Source organism: Echinops telfairi, unplaced genomic scaffold, assembly GCF_000313985.2.
Source record: "Echinops telfairi isolate 266 unplaced genomic scaffold, ASM31398v2 ScPeMD7_70;HRSCAF=299, whole genome shotgun sequence".
NCBI classification, from domain to species: domain Eukaryota; kingdom Metazoa; phylum Chordata; class Mammalia; order Afrosoricida; family Tenrecidae; genus Echinops; species Echinops telfairi.
In genome coordinates, this window is record NW_022103968.1 from 12,549,808 (window position 1) to 12,567,263 (window position 17,456).

Below are 17,456 nucleotides of genomic sequence, written 5' to 3' on the forward strand. Positions count from 1 at the left end.
GGCTGAAATGCTGCAGAAATAGTTTATAGACAGCGATTTTGGTGTACTCCCTGTGGCCCCCCCTACCATAGTGATGTCAGTTAGTCACTCCACCTCAGTTTGCTCACTGTAAAATGGGGACGGTTCTCTAGGAGCATCAGGGGAAAATTCACCAAAGGGTCCAGTTGGAGCTGGCACACAGTAGGTGTGCAGTAAGGACTGGCTGCTCTCCTTGGCATCTCTGTACACCCGTCATACCCAGAGTCCCCAGCATGTGGCGGGTCCTGTAGGAGGGGTGGGGGGATAAAGGGAGCGAGAACGGGGATGATGCTGTAAAAGGCATGTTCTTCATTCAAGCAGCTCAGAGTCGGAGCGAGGAGCAGTGAGCACCATGTGTCTGAGGAGGGTACACAGGTGCACAGTGACATATGAATGGGGGCAAAGGGAACTACTTCCAAGTGTAAGGGAGGGGACAGCTGGGCTGTCTTGAAAGAGAAGCCTTGGTACATCCTGGAAGGCAGAGAGAGAATCTAGTGTGATGGCGCTCCAGCTCAGACCAATTGCATCCACACCCCGGGGAGGGAGGAGTCCGGGGGCTTTGAACCTGTCAAGGGATCCAGATGCAGCCAGGGAGGAGACCCATGAGCAGAGCCATGCGGGCATCAATGCCCACGCTTGCCCAGGGCTGAGGGAGTCCATAGTGGAACGCCAAGTAGAAAGGAAAAAGCAATGAGCATGACCTTGACCCTGCACACCATGCCCTTACTAGTTGCTTTCAAGTCCACTCCGGCTTCTGGGGATCCTATGCCTGTCCCTTTTTGCACGCGAGCAGGACTCTGCTCTTGCCTCTGGATGGGCAGGGCTGAGGCTGCAGCCCCTGCAGTGACATGACTTCTGTACTCCACTTTGGACACTGCACCTGTTGAATCAAAGCACAAACGATGCCCATCGCCGTCGAGTCACGGCGAGCTCAGGTGTGGCGTTCCTGACTGTAGTCTCTGCGAAGCCCATCGCCAGGTCTTTCTTCTGCGATGCTGCTAGGTGGGCTCAACCCATCAACCTTGGGGTTGGTAGCCCCAGAGCTAACTGCTTGGGCCTCCCAGGGAACTTTTACATCTGTCAGGGTTTCAGCCTGGTTCTCTCTGCTTCCACGCCCTGCTGAGAATCTGCCTTTCTACCCCACCCCCACCCCCAACAGCCTGCGTCAGACTCTGCGCTTCCACAAGATCCACAGGGACTTTTAGGGATCCCAAGTAATGCTTCGGGTTCCACGGGACCCTTCCGAGTGCTCACTGTCTGCCGAAGAACCACCTGGGGAACTTGGTCAAAAGGAGACGCAGGTTCAGGGTCCTGGGGTGCATCTCAGCAGGAGGCCAAACCAGAAAGAGGGTTCAAGGCTCTGGTTAAGGAGCCTGGAAAACAACAAGCTCAACGAATGCTGATTGGACAGGACGCTAGTGGCCAGGCCTGGCTGTATCTGGACTCAAGGGACCTCGTTGCTCCACAGGCACTGGGCTGTGGTCCTCAGACACCTAGCACCTGCACCAGCCCCAAGCCCTGGGCCTGCTTACATCTGTCACTGCTCTGGCTCCCATGTTGTCAGTCCTTTTTTGTTTTGTTTTGTTTTGTTTTGAGGAAGGGTGGCAGAAACAAAAAGACTGGTGGGGAACAGGAGGGAAAACCCAGAAAAGGACAGCTGAGGGTCCTCTCCGCAAGCTACCCAGTCTCAAAGGGCAGATGCGTCCTTTCTTTGCAAACCGGCACCTCCCTGCATGTTTTATTGGTTCTGGCAGCTCTCGTGGTCCACCCAGGAGCAACGGTCGCCATTTGCCCAGGGACGGGCGAGTCTTGTTGGTCCCTGTCCCCGTGCTGCCAGTCTCTGCAAGAACAAAGATCTGGTCTCATGAGTCAGAAGACCTGGGGCATGCTGCCCCAGACGCCTGCCAGCCAGTTAACGTAGCTCATTATTTGCATCCTCTCCCAGGCTGGGGCCTCCAGGCACCTGGCCCCCAAACAAGGGTTTGAGTGAATAGGGTGGTGGTGGAAGTGGGGGGTGGGTTATAGCAGGAACAGGGAGGGAGGAAGACCTTGGGAATTCCCAGTGGAGGAGTGGGGCAGCAAGACGGAGGAGGGAGGGTGCTAAAAAGTAACTTGGGTTCTGAGGGGGTGCTGAATGTTTTCTGTATGTGAACCTGTATGGGGGCCAGGTGACCAGAGCACTGTCACTGCGCACTGTCACCAGTTATGGGCTGAGGGGGTTAGCCCCTTGGTGCATCTGGCCTGCCCTGTACGTGCTCACGATGTAGTGGCCATAGAAGGTCCTCAGGCAAAGGGGGGCTGGGGTGTCAGGGGATAAGGGCAAGCACCTCTAGCATCTACTCCATGTCCAGCCCCAGAGCACATCTACCCAGGGACTGTGACAATGCTCTGGGTACCAATCTGTCCACTTGGGAGGCAACACTTTGATATGCCCACACATTCTGGGGCACCAATCATATGCCAACCAGTGAAAAAAGTGGTCTATACAGCACCGGGCCTCCAAGAGAGGGCCCAGCCCCATGTGTACGCAGATGATAATCCCACTGGTATCTGTGTAAAGTTCAGAGGCTCGGGGCCTGGGGGCTAAAACTGTGTGCCTTTGTGCAGGTCACTCTAGGAAATGGGTGCTCTCGGACCAGCACTTCTGGCCCCTGCCAAGTTCACTGTGGATCTGGGGTCTCTGCATCTCTGAGGTCACTTGTTTCTGTGGAATACATACTTATTATGTTCTTAGTGGCAGAGCCCTGGTGCAATCGTGGGTTGTGTGTTGGGCTTCAACCACAAGGTCAGAAGTTCGAATTCACCAGTCAGGCCATAGGAGGAAGATGAGGCTTTATGTGTTGAGCTGCTAACCACAAGGCCAGAAGTTCGAACACTCCCAGCTGCTCCACAGGAGAAAGATGAGGCTGCTTACGCCTGTAAAAATTTAAGATCTCAGCAACCCAAAGAGGTAGCTCTACTCTGACCTACAGGGTGGCTATGAGTCAGCATGGACTCCAGGGCAGCGAGCTTGAGCTTTTGAAAGAATTAGTTTCACAGAAATGCACAGGGTCAGTTCTACCCTGTCCTCTAGGGATAGTATGAGTCAGCCTGGCAGTGAACTGGGGGTTTTGGTTCAGGCCCCAGCATTGTGCACAGAGGGTGTGACCAGCAGGGAGCAGCCTGGAAGACTCTCACTCCCCTGAAAGTCCAAGTGCAGGGGCCAGTGTGCTTTTTCTCCTGGCAAGGAAACCACTGGCAACCACTGAGTGCTTTTGAAACAGGAAAATTCATTGCCCTTTGGGGGTGGTAATCATTTGTGTTCTTTCAGCTGAAGAATGTCCTGATAAGGGGTCCTGGTGGCAATGTGAGTTAGGGAGTGGGCTCCTAACTGTGAAATCAAGTCAGTGGTTCAAATCCACCAGCCTCTTTGAGGGAGCAAGATGAGGCTGTCTGCTCCTGTAAAGTTCTATAGCCTCGGGAGCCCTGTCTTGGGTCGTTACGAGTCAGAGGGACTCGAGGGCAGTGTGTCCATGTCCCTTGATGGAGAGTGTCAGCCAGGGGCTGAAGGACTGAGAGACATTTGCAGTAGGTGGCAGTGCTGTCGCTCAATGCCGTGGAGCCAGACTCATGATGGCCCCGTGAGCCCTCCTACAAGTTTGGTTCCCAAGCCCCCATGTGTGAGATGTCAGGCCACAGTGGCCCCCTATCTACCCTCATCATCCAGGAAGGCAAGTCCAGGAGGGCCACATGGCGGGTGGGTATCTGCCCAGTGACTGGCAGTCCTTCACTTTCTCACGGGGATATAAACCTTCCCTCCAGCGAAGAAGAGCAGCAGTTTCTTGTAGACATAAATCAGCCTATTTTGCATCAACTTGAACGCGATGTACACGATCTCCATGCCAATGATGATGTAAATGGAGAAGAACATGAAGACATTGGGGTGGTCCAAGACCGTGTCCCCAAAGCCGATGGTGGTCAGCGTGATGAAGCAGAAGTAGAAGGCATTCTCGAAGTCCAGTTGCTTCTCCCACATGGGCAGCACAGCAGCCGCGCAGGAGATGTAGGCCGTCACCACCAGCACAATGACTGGCAGGGGCACATCCAGCCGCTCCACCTGCCGCCCTACCTCGTCCAGGTTGCTAACGATGGAGCCCGAGAGCCTGCCGGTCACCAGCTCGGGACACGAGCTGCTTCGCTCCAGGCCTGGTGGGGGCAGCTGCAGTGTGTGCTGTTTGTCTCGGCTAAGAAGATGCTTGAACAGCTCAGAGTTGGCCTTCTGGGCTGAGGGACTCGGGCTCGGCTTGTGGTCCCGGAGCTCTTCAGCACAGAGCACGACCCCCGGCGGAGTGTCTTCAGCCGCAGGCCTGGCCTCCACAGGCCTTCTCCTGCAGGGCAGTGGGGCACACCCCCCGGGGTGCTCAGGCCTTCGGGAAAGGAACTTCCGGAAGTGGTTGTAGGATGTGGAAAAGATGGCGGCCAGGATGTCGCCTATGTTGGTGAGGACCAGGAACATGAGGGGGATGCCCAAGAGTGCGTAGAGCATGCACAGGTACTTGCCCAGTCTGGTGACAGGGTAGGTGTGGCCGTAACCTGGAAAAGATGACAGAACTGCAGCTGCTGTCTCCACCACCCCTTACCCCCGCCCCCCACCTCCAGGACCTCTGCCCTCCTCCACATGACAGAGTGCACAATGTGGTCTCAAATATTCACCTTATGCATCCACCTGCCTGGCACCACAGAAGCCCTGGAGACGCAGTGGTTACTCACTGGGTTGCTAGGCAGAAGGTCAGCAGTTCAAAACCACTAGCCACTCTGAGGGAGAAAGATGAGGCTTTGTACTCCTATAAAGAGTGACCGTCCCAGAAGGCCACAGGGGCAGTTTTAGCCTGGCTTACTGAGTTGCTCTGAGTCTGACAGTGCACTTTGCTTGGATCTGGTCCCATGTTAGCAGGGGAGACCAATCCCCAGAGAAGAATATCATGCTCTGTAAAGTCAAAGGGCAGCAAAAAAGAGGAAGACCCTCAAGGAGATGGACTGATGTAGTGGCTTCAACAATGGGCTCAAACACAACAAGTGTAAGGAGGCTGCAGGAACACACCGCATCCCATCCATTGTACATCAGGTTGCTTGCTATGAGTCAGAACCAATTTGCTGGGACCTGACAACAGGAACAGCATCTGGCACCAGGACTGCTTGGGAAATGGGGTGAAAAACAGCCTCTCTTTGGTATAAGGAGTGCCTCGTTTCCAGACCCTCAATCCACAAGGGCCTTGGCTGGAAGCTGATAGGGCTGCATTGTGGCATGACTGTTTCTGAGCCTTTGCAGCAGGTTGGAGGATTGAGGCCGGCCAGTTCTGTAAGGAGGGGACTCACTGTCACACACCCGCTGCCCCTCATCCTCCACAGAAGGGTTTGAAGAAGCTCTCCCCCCCCCCCCCCCCCCCCCCCGAGGGGTTTTAAGAACCCCCCCCCCCCCCCCCCCGGCCCCATTCCTCTCTGGGACCTCATTTGTTTCTATAAACTGTGTATTTATTGTGCACCAATGGTGTACACTCCAGAATTCACTGTCACCCAGCCCATGCTGACTCATAATGACCGATAGCACACGTGGAACTGCCCCTGTTGAGTTTCTGAGATTGTAACTCTTTACAGGAATAGACAGCCTCATCTTTCTCCCAAGGAGTAGCTGGTGGTTTTGAACTGCTGACCTTGTGGTTAACAGCCCAACTCTTAACTGCTATACCACCATGGCATCCAGATGAGGGACAGAGGGGTCCTGAAAAGGCATGGCTGCTGCCACCCTCTGAGGTACTTGTGTTTTCTCAGCTGAGATGAACATGCTTAGAAATGGCAGGTGCGTGGTTAGGATCCCAGTGCTTAGAATCTGGGACACAGTTCGAATCCCAGCTGTGCCTGCCCAGGTGTCTGATCCGTCACCTAGGAATGGCACTGCCCACCAGGCCTACTGACTGGTCCTCCCACAGCTGGGTGAGATGCTCCTGTGGGCATCTGGGATGGGCAAGCTCTGATGACTTCAAGCAGAGGGAAAGCATTTGGATTTAATACCTGTGTCTAACTTGTGACATCATAAAGGATGATCAATTAATGAGCGGGGGAAGCCCAGCCTATGAGGCCAGTGTCTCTGAACTCTGTGTCTGAGCTGGCTACACACTCCCCTCGGTGCTGGCACTCCCTGAAGCAAATGCTAGCAGTCTCAGGCATCACCCCCAGGACCGTCACCCCCAGGACCGGAGAGGTGCCCCGTGGCCCGCCCTCAGCAGGTCATGAGAGATGGACAGAACCTCCTTGCAGCTGGAGATGCCGGCCCCTGGGCAGGAGCCAAGATCCCCATGCCCAAGCTTGCCAATAGCCCCCAGAACCATGGGCCCTGAGGTGCATCAGCAGCATTCGGGAGGGCCCACCAGCTGGGGGCTGACCACTTCCCAGACAGTGCACAAGCCCCCCACCCCACCCATTCCCCAGCAGACCCCCGGGGAAGTTCGGAGGGGCCTTGAGGCAGAATTGTTTTTGATTTAAAGGAAAGGTGGCGTTTTTTAAACACAGGACATGTAGCCACGTAGCGTCAGAGCCACACCTTTGCACAACCATTAGCCACGTGCAGTAGGCAGGCAATGGAGTCCTGCAGAGGCCAGGTAACAGGTTAGCCTCACTCGGTCCACAGCAGACAAAGCCTCCACCCCCTACCCCCAGCCCAGGCTTCTCCTCGCACAGCCTTTGGGTTGTTCTGGGTGAAATGTGTTTTACAATTCTAAAACGTGATTATATTCCGGAAGGGACCAAAGGAAGCCATCTCAGAGAGTCCACAGCCCTTGTAAAGGGATGGACAGTGCCCTCCCAATTACCGCATGCTGAGATGCATAATGGAAAAGCGTATCAGTTTATACAATGCACCCAGATAGTCCAACAGGATCAGCCCACCCCATTAGCCTGTGAGTGTTCAATAGCGGGCCACTTCCTATCTAATGCAAGAGGGCTGATCCCAGGGGGAAGACTGGGGATTGGCTGGCCAAGTACCTGTCAAGTCCAGGTACAGATATGCCAGGAGGGGTGGTATTACGGTATTATCAGGGCGACCTATAGACACTTACTGATAACGGGCAGGGCAGAGTGCTCACACGCCCTGCCTTACTGCAGTGTAATGACTGGGCAGTACCAAGCCCTAATTGACTCGCACAATGGCAGGAGCATTGCATCTTGGGATTTAAACCAAGCCTTAAGCTAATGCATTTCCACTAGACCAGTGATTCTCTGCCTGGACGCCCAGCAGGTTCACTTGACAGGCTCGGAAGAGTTCCTTAGCCACTCTGGAGTAGGGTTCAAGCAGGGGTGCATGGGAAGGGACCCGGGAATTCAAAGGCACTGAGAACCTGACATTCGACTGCAGCTTATTGAATTTTCTGATGCCTCGGGACCCCTGAAGGAGCCTCACGGGGTTACTCGCTGGGCTGCTGACCACAAGATCAGTAGTTCCAACCTCCCAGTGGCTCTTCAGGAGACAGCGAGGCCGTTCTCCTCACATAAACAGTTACCGTCTTGGAGACTCACAGGGGCAGTTCTATCCTGCCCTGGAGGGTCATTGGGAGTCAGCATTAGCTCCCTGACACTGAGTTTGGTTTGGTTTGGTTTTGTAGGACTACCTAGGGGACTCATTAGAGCGCCAGCTGCTGGCTCCGTGCCCATGGTTTCTCATTTGGTGGGTCTAGGATGGAGCCGGAGCCTTACTCTCTAGTGCTAAGTTCTCAAGTGATGCTGAAGCCACTTGTCCAGGGATCACACTCTGGCAACCATTGCATTTGCTCAGAGGTCCTCTACAAGGTCCTCCATAAGAGACATTTGCAGTGTCTACAGACATTGGTCAGAACTAGAGGGGAGGTGCTCCTGGCATCTAGTGGGTAGAGGTCAAGGATGCTGCTAGCCACCCTGTAATTTTAAGTTCCCACTCCTCCGTCTCGCCCCCACCCCCACCCCCTGATCGCAAGCAATGCCAGTAGCACCAAGGATGCTAATTCAATCCAGCCCCTCAAGTTGCTGGGAAGGATCTCTGGTGATGCAGTGGGTTAACATTAGCCTGCAAACTGCAAGGTCAGCAGTTCAAACCCCTCAGCCGCTACTAGAGATAAAGATGAGGCTTTCTTCTCCTGTAAAGATTTACAGCCTTGCTCTGCCCTATAGGGTCACATTTTATGCTAATGAGGAGCCTTGGTGGTATAGTGTTTACTCATTGGGCTGTTAACCAAAAGGTCGGCAGTTTGAATCCACCAACTGGTCCTTGGGAGACAGACAGGGCTTTCTGCTCCCATAAAGAGTTACACTCCCAGAAACTCAGAGAGGCTATTCTACCCTATCCTATAGGGTACAGTGAGTTGTCAGAAATTTGATGGCAGTTTGGTGTGGGGCTTTGGGGGCTTTGGGCTTTGGGACTATGCTAATGAGACAAGATGAAGGTGGGATTTATTTTGAGACCCCACCTTACTAGAGGGGCTGATTCAAGTTACCATTCTTTGTTTCCTCGGCCGTGTGATTTGCCTTAGGTCCAAAGGTTACAAAACCACCCCTTCATCAAAGCCCCAGGCAAGGGAAAGATGGCACCTTGTGAGCTCCCCTTGTCAGCTGGATGTACACAGAAGACCCCTGTGATGTCACCAGTAATGAACAATCAAGTAGCTCCCCCAAAATCCCGCTGACCCAGGCCTGGGCTAGCCATCTTGATTTGCATCCCAGCTTGCTCTAAGCCCTGGCTAAGCAAGTGATCAAGAGGCGAGAAAGAAAGATCAGCATGGATGTCAGAGGAGACTCTAACACTTGCTCTTCATCACATAGCAGCTAAGGGAAATGGAAGCGATGATGAAGTCAAAGAGCCGAACAGAAAATTTCCAAGGGCAGCTGGAAAAAATAAGAGTAAAATATTATAATGAAATGTGCACAGCCCTAGAGTTAGAAAACCAAAATGGAAGAACACACTAGCGTATCTTAAACAGAAAGAATTCAAGAAAAAAACACAAGCTTCTCATTGCCATCGTGAAAGATTCTATGGACAAACCATAAGTAGGTGTGTGTCAGGGTTGTATCCTCTCACCATACTTATTCTATCTGTCTGCTGAGCAAATACTCAGAAACTGGCTTATACACAGGATTCCGTCATGCTTAGATCCACAATCGAGGCACAAGGAAGCAGCAGTCAAGAGAGCAAAAGATGAGATGCGTTGGGTAAATCTGCTGCATAAGATCTCTTTAAGGTGTTGAAAAGCAAGGATGAAGCATTGAGGACTAATAAGGTGCGCCTGACCAAAGCCATGGGATTTTCAGTTGCTTCATGTGCTTGTGACGGTTGGATATTGAACAAAGAAAACTAAGGGAGAAACGATGTGTTTGAATTGTGGTGCTGCGGAAAATCTTGAAAGTACCATGGAGTGCCAAAAGGACACACAAACCTGTCTTGGAAGAATACAGCCAGAGTGCTCCTTAGAGGCAAGAATGGTGAGATGTCACCTTACATACTTAGGACATGTTGTCAGGAGAGACCAGTCCCTGGGGAAGGAGTTCATGCTTGGTCAAGTGGAGGGGCAGTGAAAATGAGGAAGACCCTCAATGGGATGGGTTGGCACACTGGCTGGGACAAGGGGCACATGCATAGGTATTGTTGTGAAGAGGGTGCAGGACCAGGCGGTCTTTTGTTCTGTTGTTCATAGAATCTCTGTGGGTTCAGTCCGACTCAATGGCATCTAACAACAACAGCAAGCAAGTAAGCTCAAAGTCCTGGTGGCATAGCAGTCTACGCAGTGCACTACTAACCACAAGGTCAGTGGTTCAAATCCACCAGGTTTTCTGCAGGAGACAGATGAAGCTATCTGCTCTCATAAAGATTTAAAGTCTTGGAAACCCATGGACCCGATGACAGTTAGAAACATGGGAGCCACATCTGTCGTACTCACTGGCGGCTCATTAGGGCTGCTGGAAGCTTATACCACTGGTCTTTCAGGTACCAGCAGGATGACCCACGGTGAACAGGATTGGGCAGAGCTTCCAGGTTAAGAACAGATACAAAGAAGGGATAGACCGTCCACTGCCGAGGGCTTATCCATGGAAAGCCTTTTGAATGGCAGTGGAGCATTGTCAGACATGTGCCTGAAAATGAGTCCTTCGGGTTGAAGATACTTTAATATACGACTGGGGAAGAGCTTCCGCCTCAAAACAGAGCGCACCGTAAGGAGGCGGATGGAGGAAAGCTTTGTGGACCTGCGTGTGCTGCTGGGGCATGAGAAGCAGAAATGATGTACAGCCTCGGATACCCACCCTAGGGAGCAGTTCTTCCCTGGCCCCATTGGGTGCCTCTGAGTGCAGATGGACTCGCTGGCTAGAAGAACACTCACTGCCATCGAATCAATGATGACCCCTAGAGGACAGGAGAACTGCTCTTGGGGGCTCCAGCGACTGTAACATTTCACAGGACAGACAGCGGAGTTCTTCTCCTGGGGAGTGACTGGTCCTTCCAAACTGCTGACCCAGTGGTTTGGAGCGCCACTCCTACGTAACCCACTATTCCGCCAGGGCTCAATAGTAGTGAGCTAATTTTCCCCCTGGGGGAGGGGGTTGGGTAGAGGTGGGAGTGGAAGACAAACTCTCAGCCCATTTGCCCATGTTCAGTCCCTGTCTTGTCATGTCTGCTCTCTCTCCTCTAACTGCTGTCACCTCAAAGGGGGCTCTGAGCTGTCTGTCCCCAGAAAAGGTCTGGGGCAGGGGTACTTGATCTCACCTCTGCCTGTCTCACTGGCAGCAGGGCCGCCCTCTGGGAGCTTCAGTGGGCGCTTGTCCTGATGGGGCCAGAGCAGCACCTCCCTCATAGGGTGGTGGTGAGAAGGCTGTCACGTAATGCACGTACGGCATGATCATTGCATGTCAGGCGTGGTATCCGTATTCACTCGCCGACCACAGGTGTGCGTCTGGTGGGTAGGAGGTACTAGGAAGCGCACAGTCATGCCAGCACCATCCCTATGGCTCCTTACCCATGACATGGCCCTGACCTGGCTTTATTCCCTGTCCAGTGAGTGAGACCAATTTGGAAGAACAGCTGGTGGGTGCCAGAGGAGCTCTGGTGGGACTCCTGTCACACAGTGTGTGACAGTGGACTACACACACCTCTCTCACGCTTCCCTTCCTTGGGGCACCCTGACTTTGTTTGGGCAGCCCCTGTTCCCCCCAATGTAGACAGAGGTAGACCCCGGCGGCGTGGCCTCTTATGGTGCAGCCGTCTCCTGCCACACTGCCCTGGGGAAGGCTGCAAAGAGGCCACAGAGCCTTCCCGGGAGTCTCCATGCTGAGTCGGGCAACCGGTCTTGCTTTCTGCTAGGTGTGGTTGTGTGTGGGTGGGATGTGGCCGTTTGGTGACTCTGAACCTGAACCTGACTCCACAGCTGAGCTGCACACTAGTCAGTCCTCGAGCTGCCCTCCCACCAGACTTCTCCCTCGGTCTTGCAGTGTAAGTCAATTGGGTGGGGAATGGGGCTAGTTTGATTCAAGGTTCCTTGGCAGTCACTTAATCCAAAGCTTCTTAAGCTTGGGAGCCTTCAGTGGGGCCTGCGTAACTGAATGTTAGGGTGGCGAAAAGTTTGGGCACCAGTGAAAGGCTTCTGAAGGCGCAAAGACCAAAAATTAATTCAAAATTAAATGCGCCGTGAATCCGAGATGTGTGGCAGTGCCTGCTGATGTTGCAAATTTCTCCAACGAAAAGGGGTCGAGGATGGAGCTGGTTGAAGAAGCCTTGACTTATTTGATGGTCCTCAGCTGCCCCTGAGAAGCAGATCTTGGAAAGACTATGGACCAGGAACAAGACTGTCGCTACCTGAAGGGGGTGAGTGTGGCTGCCGGGCTCCTCCACTGCTCCAAGCAGGACACGGGACAAGCCTCAGGGATTGGCACCTTCTCTCTTGAGTGAAGAGGGGGCCCAGTCCTTTCCACTGGTTTGGCGAGTCCTGAAGAAGCCCTGAGTCTAGGGCTCTGGTGCTGTGTCTGTCCTTGCCCCATGCTGCACCTGCAGTGCCCTTGGTAGGGGGCTGAGCTACCATATCTTTCCTTTGCTTCAGACCCTTTCAACACACGCCCACCATCCTCAGGATAAACCCCATTCCCCGGGCCAGCTTACCAGCCTCTGTCCCTGCCCCTCCCCTCCAGTGCCACCTGATCACAATGCCTGCAACGTGTTTGACTGTTGGCCTTTCATTCCTGCTGTCTTGAGGCCTGTGGTCCCCTCAGCATAGCCTTCCTTCCCCACAGCTAACTCCGGCTCCTCTTATGAGACCCAGCAGGACAGCCATCCCCTTGGAGGACCTTCAAAATGTTCTCTCAGCTGCATCTAGAAGACTCTGGCCCTGATGGCTTCTGCCTTGCCTGGGGGACACCCAGCCACAGTGGACAGTTTGTGCCTTGCCCATGCCCACTCAGCCAGAGGCAAGAGCAAGCTGGGGTCTAACCCACATCTTCCTCCCCAGGACCTATGCCTGGGCATGTATGTGTCCATAAGGAAGGATGTCACCCAGAGGTGTCTGGCCAGTGGTGTCCCTGTCTACTGCTGCATCTACTGCACTGGGACAGTGTCCCCCTGCACACCGTGCCATGGCTGAGTGGTACCCCACAGCTGCTTCTTGCACAAAGGAGTGAACATTCCAGCATCCGCACCCAGGGGTCTGCCCCTCCTGCTTCCTCTCCCGGGCAGGGCCTGTCCTTGCCTGGCCCTGGCCTGCACTTACCCACCGTGGTGAAGACCGTGCAGCAGAAGAAGAGCGAGCTCAGGAAGGACCAGTCGGAGAAGCGGGGCAGCCACTGCGGTTTCACCTTCTGCAGCAGCACCCGGAGGGCCCGTCGCCTGCTTTCCTCAACTGGGCAAAGACGGGCAGAGTGAGGGAGCAGGCCTGGGTCCAGCCCTTCCAGTTGGGCTGCCTGGGCAAAGGGCACCAAGGCTTCCCAAGGGGAATACCCCATCCCATGTCCCCATCCCTCAAGCTCAGTTGGTGAAGCCCTGGCTCTGGCCCCTACAGAGACTAGGACACCCGGCAGCTCTGGGAGAAGGGTCCCCCTGCTGAGCAGTCCAGGGGCTCAGGGTCCAGGGCCACGGGCTTTCTGTCCAGCCTCGGGCTTTCTGAACCAGTGGGCCTTCAAATTCAGAAGGCTTCCCATTTGATCTGGGTCTCTCATGGGCCCTTGAGACTCAGAAGCCAATGGACTTTTGTGAAGTGCAAGCTGTCCTATGAATGCCAGCTCTCCCTGCTCCTGCAGGTCATTGAGCCTGATGGCATTGGGTCACCTGCTTGGACCTGCACGTAGCAGCTACCCAAGGATGCCTCTCCCAGGGCCACCAAGTCTTGGCTTCTAAGACATCCCTCCGGAGGCCAACAGAGCAGGACTGGAGCCTTGATTTCATAGCCAGGTCCCTGCGTGGGTCTGCAGGGCTGGGCAGTCAGTGGACTGTATGCACATCACCCACCTGGCTCTGATGAGGTCAAGAGAGGATGGAACAGAGCCAAGCCCACAGCAGGGGGGTCACTACTCATTCAGATAACACCTGTTTAGCCACCTGCACTCTAGGCCCAGCTCTGACCCTCACGAGGTCCTGCCAGCAGCCGTGGAGACAGGATGGCTTTCTGAGTCCCAGCTCCCCCATCTGAGAGGCAGCACCCACAAGTGGTTCAAAAGTCCAGTTCTGGAGTCTAAAGGCCTGTGGCCGGCTCCTGGCTCCACTGTCTTATGGCTCAGTTTCCCAGCCTGTAAGGGGGCAAGGCAGTGATTCGTGCCCACAGGGTCAGTGGGAAAATTCAGCGGGATGCTGCAGGAGCAGTGGCCGGCCAGGCCTGCACGTCATCATCCAGTGCACTCAGTCATCTTCCACAAACCTTGGACTGAGGGAAGGCTGGGCGGGCTCCGGGTTTCCCAGACCACGGCTGCCCGTTGGAATCATCCAAGGAGCTTTGAAAGCCAGAGTCCCGGTCAAGCCCCAGAGAACGGACTGGGGCAGTTTTGGGGCAGAGCCTGGGGCTGTGTATTTCAATCCCGCTCTTCCTGGAGGACTCTGGCATGTCGCCTGGCTTGAAGATCCAGTGACATTATCCCAGATCAGCCAGATGAGTGTGTGTCCACCTGCCCCAGAGGCAGAGAGAAGGGGTAGGACCCTCCCTGGAGGGGACACTGTGTCCCCTGACTGGCCGAAGCACCTGCTCACAAAGCAGGGTCCAGGCTGTGGGACATGTTGCGAGCCATCCGCCCTGAGCCTCCCAGCCCCCTACTCTTGAGGGCAGGCCACCCTGAGGCCCCACGGGCTGAAGAAAGCCATCACACCACATTGGTGGGCCTCACCATATTGGCTACATAGCTCAGGGCGGGGAGGGGGGAGGGGGCAGGAATGGGGGAAGCCTGTTCTCCCCCTGACTGAGTTGAATACCCCTTTGCAAGCTTCCACTGCGGGGACGGGGCAGAGGAGGAACAAACGACTACATGCCAATGGAACACAACCCAGGCGGCCAGGACATCGATAAAGTGCCTCTTGCTTCCAGAGGAACCTGCATGATCTCCTCGCTGCCCGCGGGTCCCTGTGACTGGCAGGCCTGAGATTGGGACCCTGCTCTCTCAAAGCCTGAGACCCAGAGAGGGCAAGGATGTGGGCCTGAATCACACAGCAACTCCGGCAGGAGCCAGGGCCCCAAGTGCTTCCTCACCTGCCTGCCACCCCACTGACAGCAGAAACAACAACAACAAAAGCTTTAGAAGCAGGAAGTGAGAGGAAAGAGAGCAGGCTGCTTATTCTCTGGTGGGGGGTGGGGGTAGGGGCAACCAAGATTGAACTCTACCTTGAAATCTAGCCCTGAAAACCAAAGCAGGGGGCAACAGCTCTCTGGGGATCAGCCCTAAGAACCCCAGCCCCATGCAGTGTCTCCATCCACCCACCCCACCCAGCCCCAGCTACCCATGGACTGGGTGGGGCTGGGAGCCATGGCAAAGGGAAGCGACGGGCCTTACAGAGCACACATTGGGTGCCCCCTGCTGTTGTCCCATGGCCTCAACTGTCTCCCCAGTACCCCAGTTAGCCCCCGATTCTCCCCATTTTATAGAGAAGAAAACTGAGGCTCCGAGAGGCTCAGAAACAAGGAGGGCCGGTCTCCCACAAAGCTGACCTCAGCCCTCTGGGGACGCCTTCACCCACCCAGGAGAGGCTGGCCCTGACTGGGTGAGCCACCTACCTGTCCTGTTGCATTGCAAGATGTTGCAGAGTGCCTTCAAGAACTCCTCAAACTCCTGGTCCTCTACCTCCAGGTTGTGGCCACCCTCAATGGCCGAGAAAAGGGCGGCCCCCACCAGCGCATAAGTCACCAGGGAGCAGAGAAAGCAGAAGCAAGGCAGGAGCTTCCCCAGAGCATCGGGGCAGCGCCACCCCGGCTGGGCAGACCCCGTAGCCTCCATCCCTGAAGGCTTGGCCCACCTGCTCTGGCAGGAGGAGCTGGTAGAAGAGGCCGGAGCACCAGGAGCAAGAGGAGGGGAGTGTCCAGAGGATGGCCGGGCTCCAGGCCAAATGTACAGCCTGTGGTTTCCCCAAGGACCCAGCCTCAGCTGGCAGCGCCTTGCTCATCCAGCTCAGCAGAAGGCTCCCCAGCCGACAGGCGCCTGGGACCCGAGTTGCGGGACAGAGCTTTGGGGAGGTCAGCGAAGTGGGAACTCCGGCGTGACTGCAGCCCCACTTGTGCTTTGGGGGCAGGTGACTGGCCCCTTCAGGGTTGGCTGAGGGCCCTCTGGCCCATCCCCATCATCCTGGGGAGGTAGGAAGTAGGCCTAGTGAGACTGGAGCCCACAGGTTACAAAGGGCCTTTCAGGCAGCTAGCTATGTGCTGGTGGCGGCTGGGCCTGGCCCCAGCTCATCACTCAGCCTGCCACGGCCTCCAGGTGGGCCCAGTAGATGCCCCCTGGCCACGTGATTTGGGGCTGTAGCGCACGACGTACTCCAGCCACTGGGGCCTCAACAGAGACCACACTTGGGTATGTGGGTGCCCACCCTTCAATTATGGTTTAAGAACGGGATCCTGCCCAGTCTCCTCTAGATTCCCACTGTTCGTTCCTTCCCGGCAAGCATGGGGGCTTGCTTCTCGGAGCCACCCTCGCAGTGATGGAACAAGGCCCAAGGGACACTAGAGAAAGGACAGAGCATGAGACAAGGTGCAAGACCACTCCGGTGCTGCGACGAACTGCAAGCTTCCCACAAAGGTCAAAGGTCTGTTCCCTCCATGCTCTGTCCTAACCTTCCCCGGGCCCTCTGTTCCAGAACTTCTCCCTGGTCTCGGCGGCTCATCAGGGGGCAGGTCTCACGTTCTCCTACTGGACGGGGCTGAAACCTTTGGTTTCAGACAAATCCACTGAAAAACAGACAAATCCACTGTGCCCGAGTCAATTTCCACCACCATGGCCTTAAGTAGGGTTTCTGACACTGGCAGTCTTTACCAGAGCAGACCGCCTCCTCTTTCTCCTGGGAGAAGCTGCGCGGTTTGGATTCCCCCCTCAGCCCCCACCCCACAGCAGCACCAGCTCCTTTGACGGCCATACTTCTTTCAAGTCGGGGTGGCTTGTGCCTGCCTGTTAACAGACAACACCTGGGTGGGAAGCACCAAGGGACACCCAAGTGGGTCATCTGAGTCACACCCATATTCCACCAGGCCTCCAAGGTGTGAATGGAGCCTTACCGTCTTCTTCTGGCCAGGTTGAGTATCCCAACAAGATGGTCACCCCTTTTCTCACTTGCTGCCTCCCAGATAGAAAGACCCTAAAGTGGCCATACAGCCACCACCATATGCCATACAATGGGCTGCTTGTGGGGCTTCCTGGTGACCATGTCCCCATTGGGAATGAAGACTTTGAATTCTGCAGAACTCAGTGCTATGGAGGTGGGAGACCATGGAGGCATGTGGCCATGTCATTCTCAGTTTGAAGGGGACATCGGCCACCAACTCATTGTTTCTTTACTGCCTGAGAGAAAAAGAAGGGGAGGTCTTCAAGCCTTGAATAAGCCTGTGTCCCCACGCCACAGCTGTTTCCAGATGCCCAGGTTGGGAAAGAGGCCTGGCACTGCAGTGGGTAAGTAGCTTGTCTACCAACCACAAGGCTGGCTGTTTGAAAGAACTCAGAGCTCCAAGTGCACTCTTAAAGGTCAATAAACAGACCTGGAACTATAGGCTTTTCTTTCTTTCTTTTTTCTTTTTGTCATTGTTTTGTTGCTGTTTTGGTTGTTTTGGGTTTTTTTTCATTTTCTTTTGTTTTGTCTCCCCTCCCCGCCTTCTGGGTTGTTGTTTTGTTTTTGTTTTTGTTTTGAGCAGCCACAGATTGTTGAACTGTTACCAGCACCATAGTTTTTCAGCATCATCTCAGCACAGTTTGAAACATTTTTTACAATAAAACTATTACAATAA

The 17,456-nt window shown here is 54.7% G+C and overlaps 1 protein-coding gene and 1 pseudogene across 1 annotated transcript; both read right to left on the reverse strand.

The window, feature by feature from the left end:
* Nucleotides 1-3,784: 3,784 nt before the first annotated feature.
* KCNK18 (potassium two pore domain channel subfamily K member 18) lies at nucleotides 3,785-15,465 on the reverse strand. Its single transcript, XM_004701262.1, has 3 exons — nucleotides 15,246-15,465; nucleotides 12,765-12,893; nucleotides 3,785-4,590 (listed from the first exon to the last, which is right to left on the reverse strand). The coding sequence occupies exons 1-3, from the start codon at nucleotides 15,463-15,465 to the stop codon at nucleotides 3,785-3,787; spliced, it is 1,155 nt and encodes a 384-aa protein (XP_004701319.1).
* A 143-nt stretch (nucleotides 15,466-15,608) lies between these two features.
* LOC101650008 overlaps nucleotides 15,609-17,456 on the reverse strand; it is a 4,212-nt pseudogene continuing 2,364 nt past the window's right edge.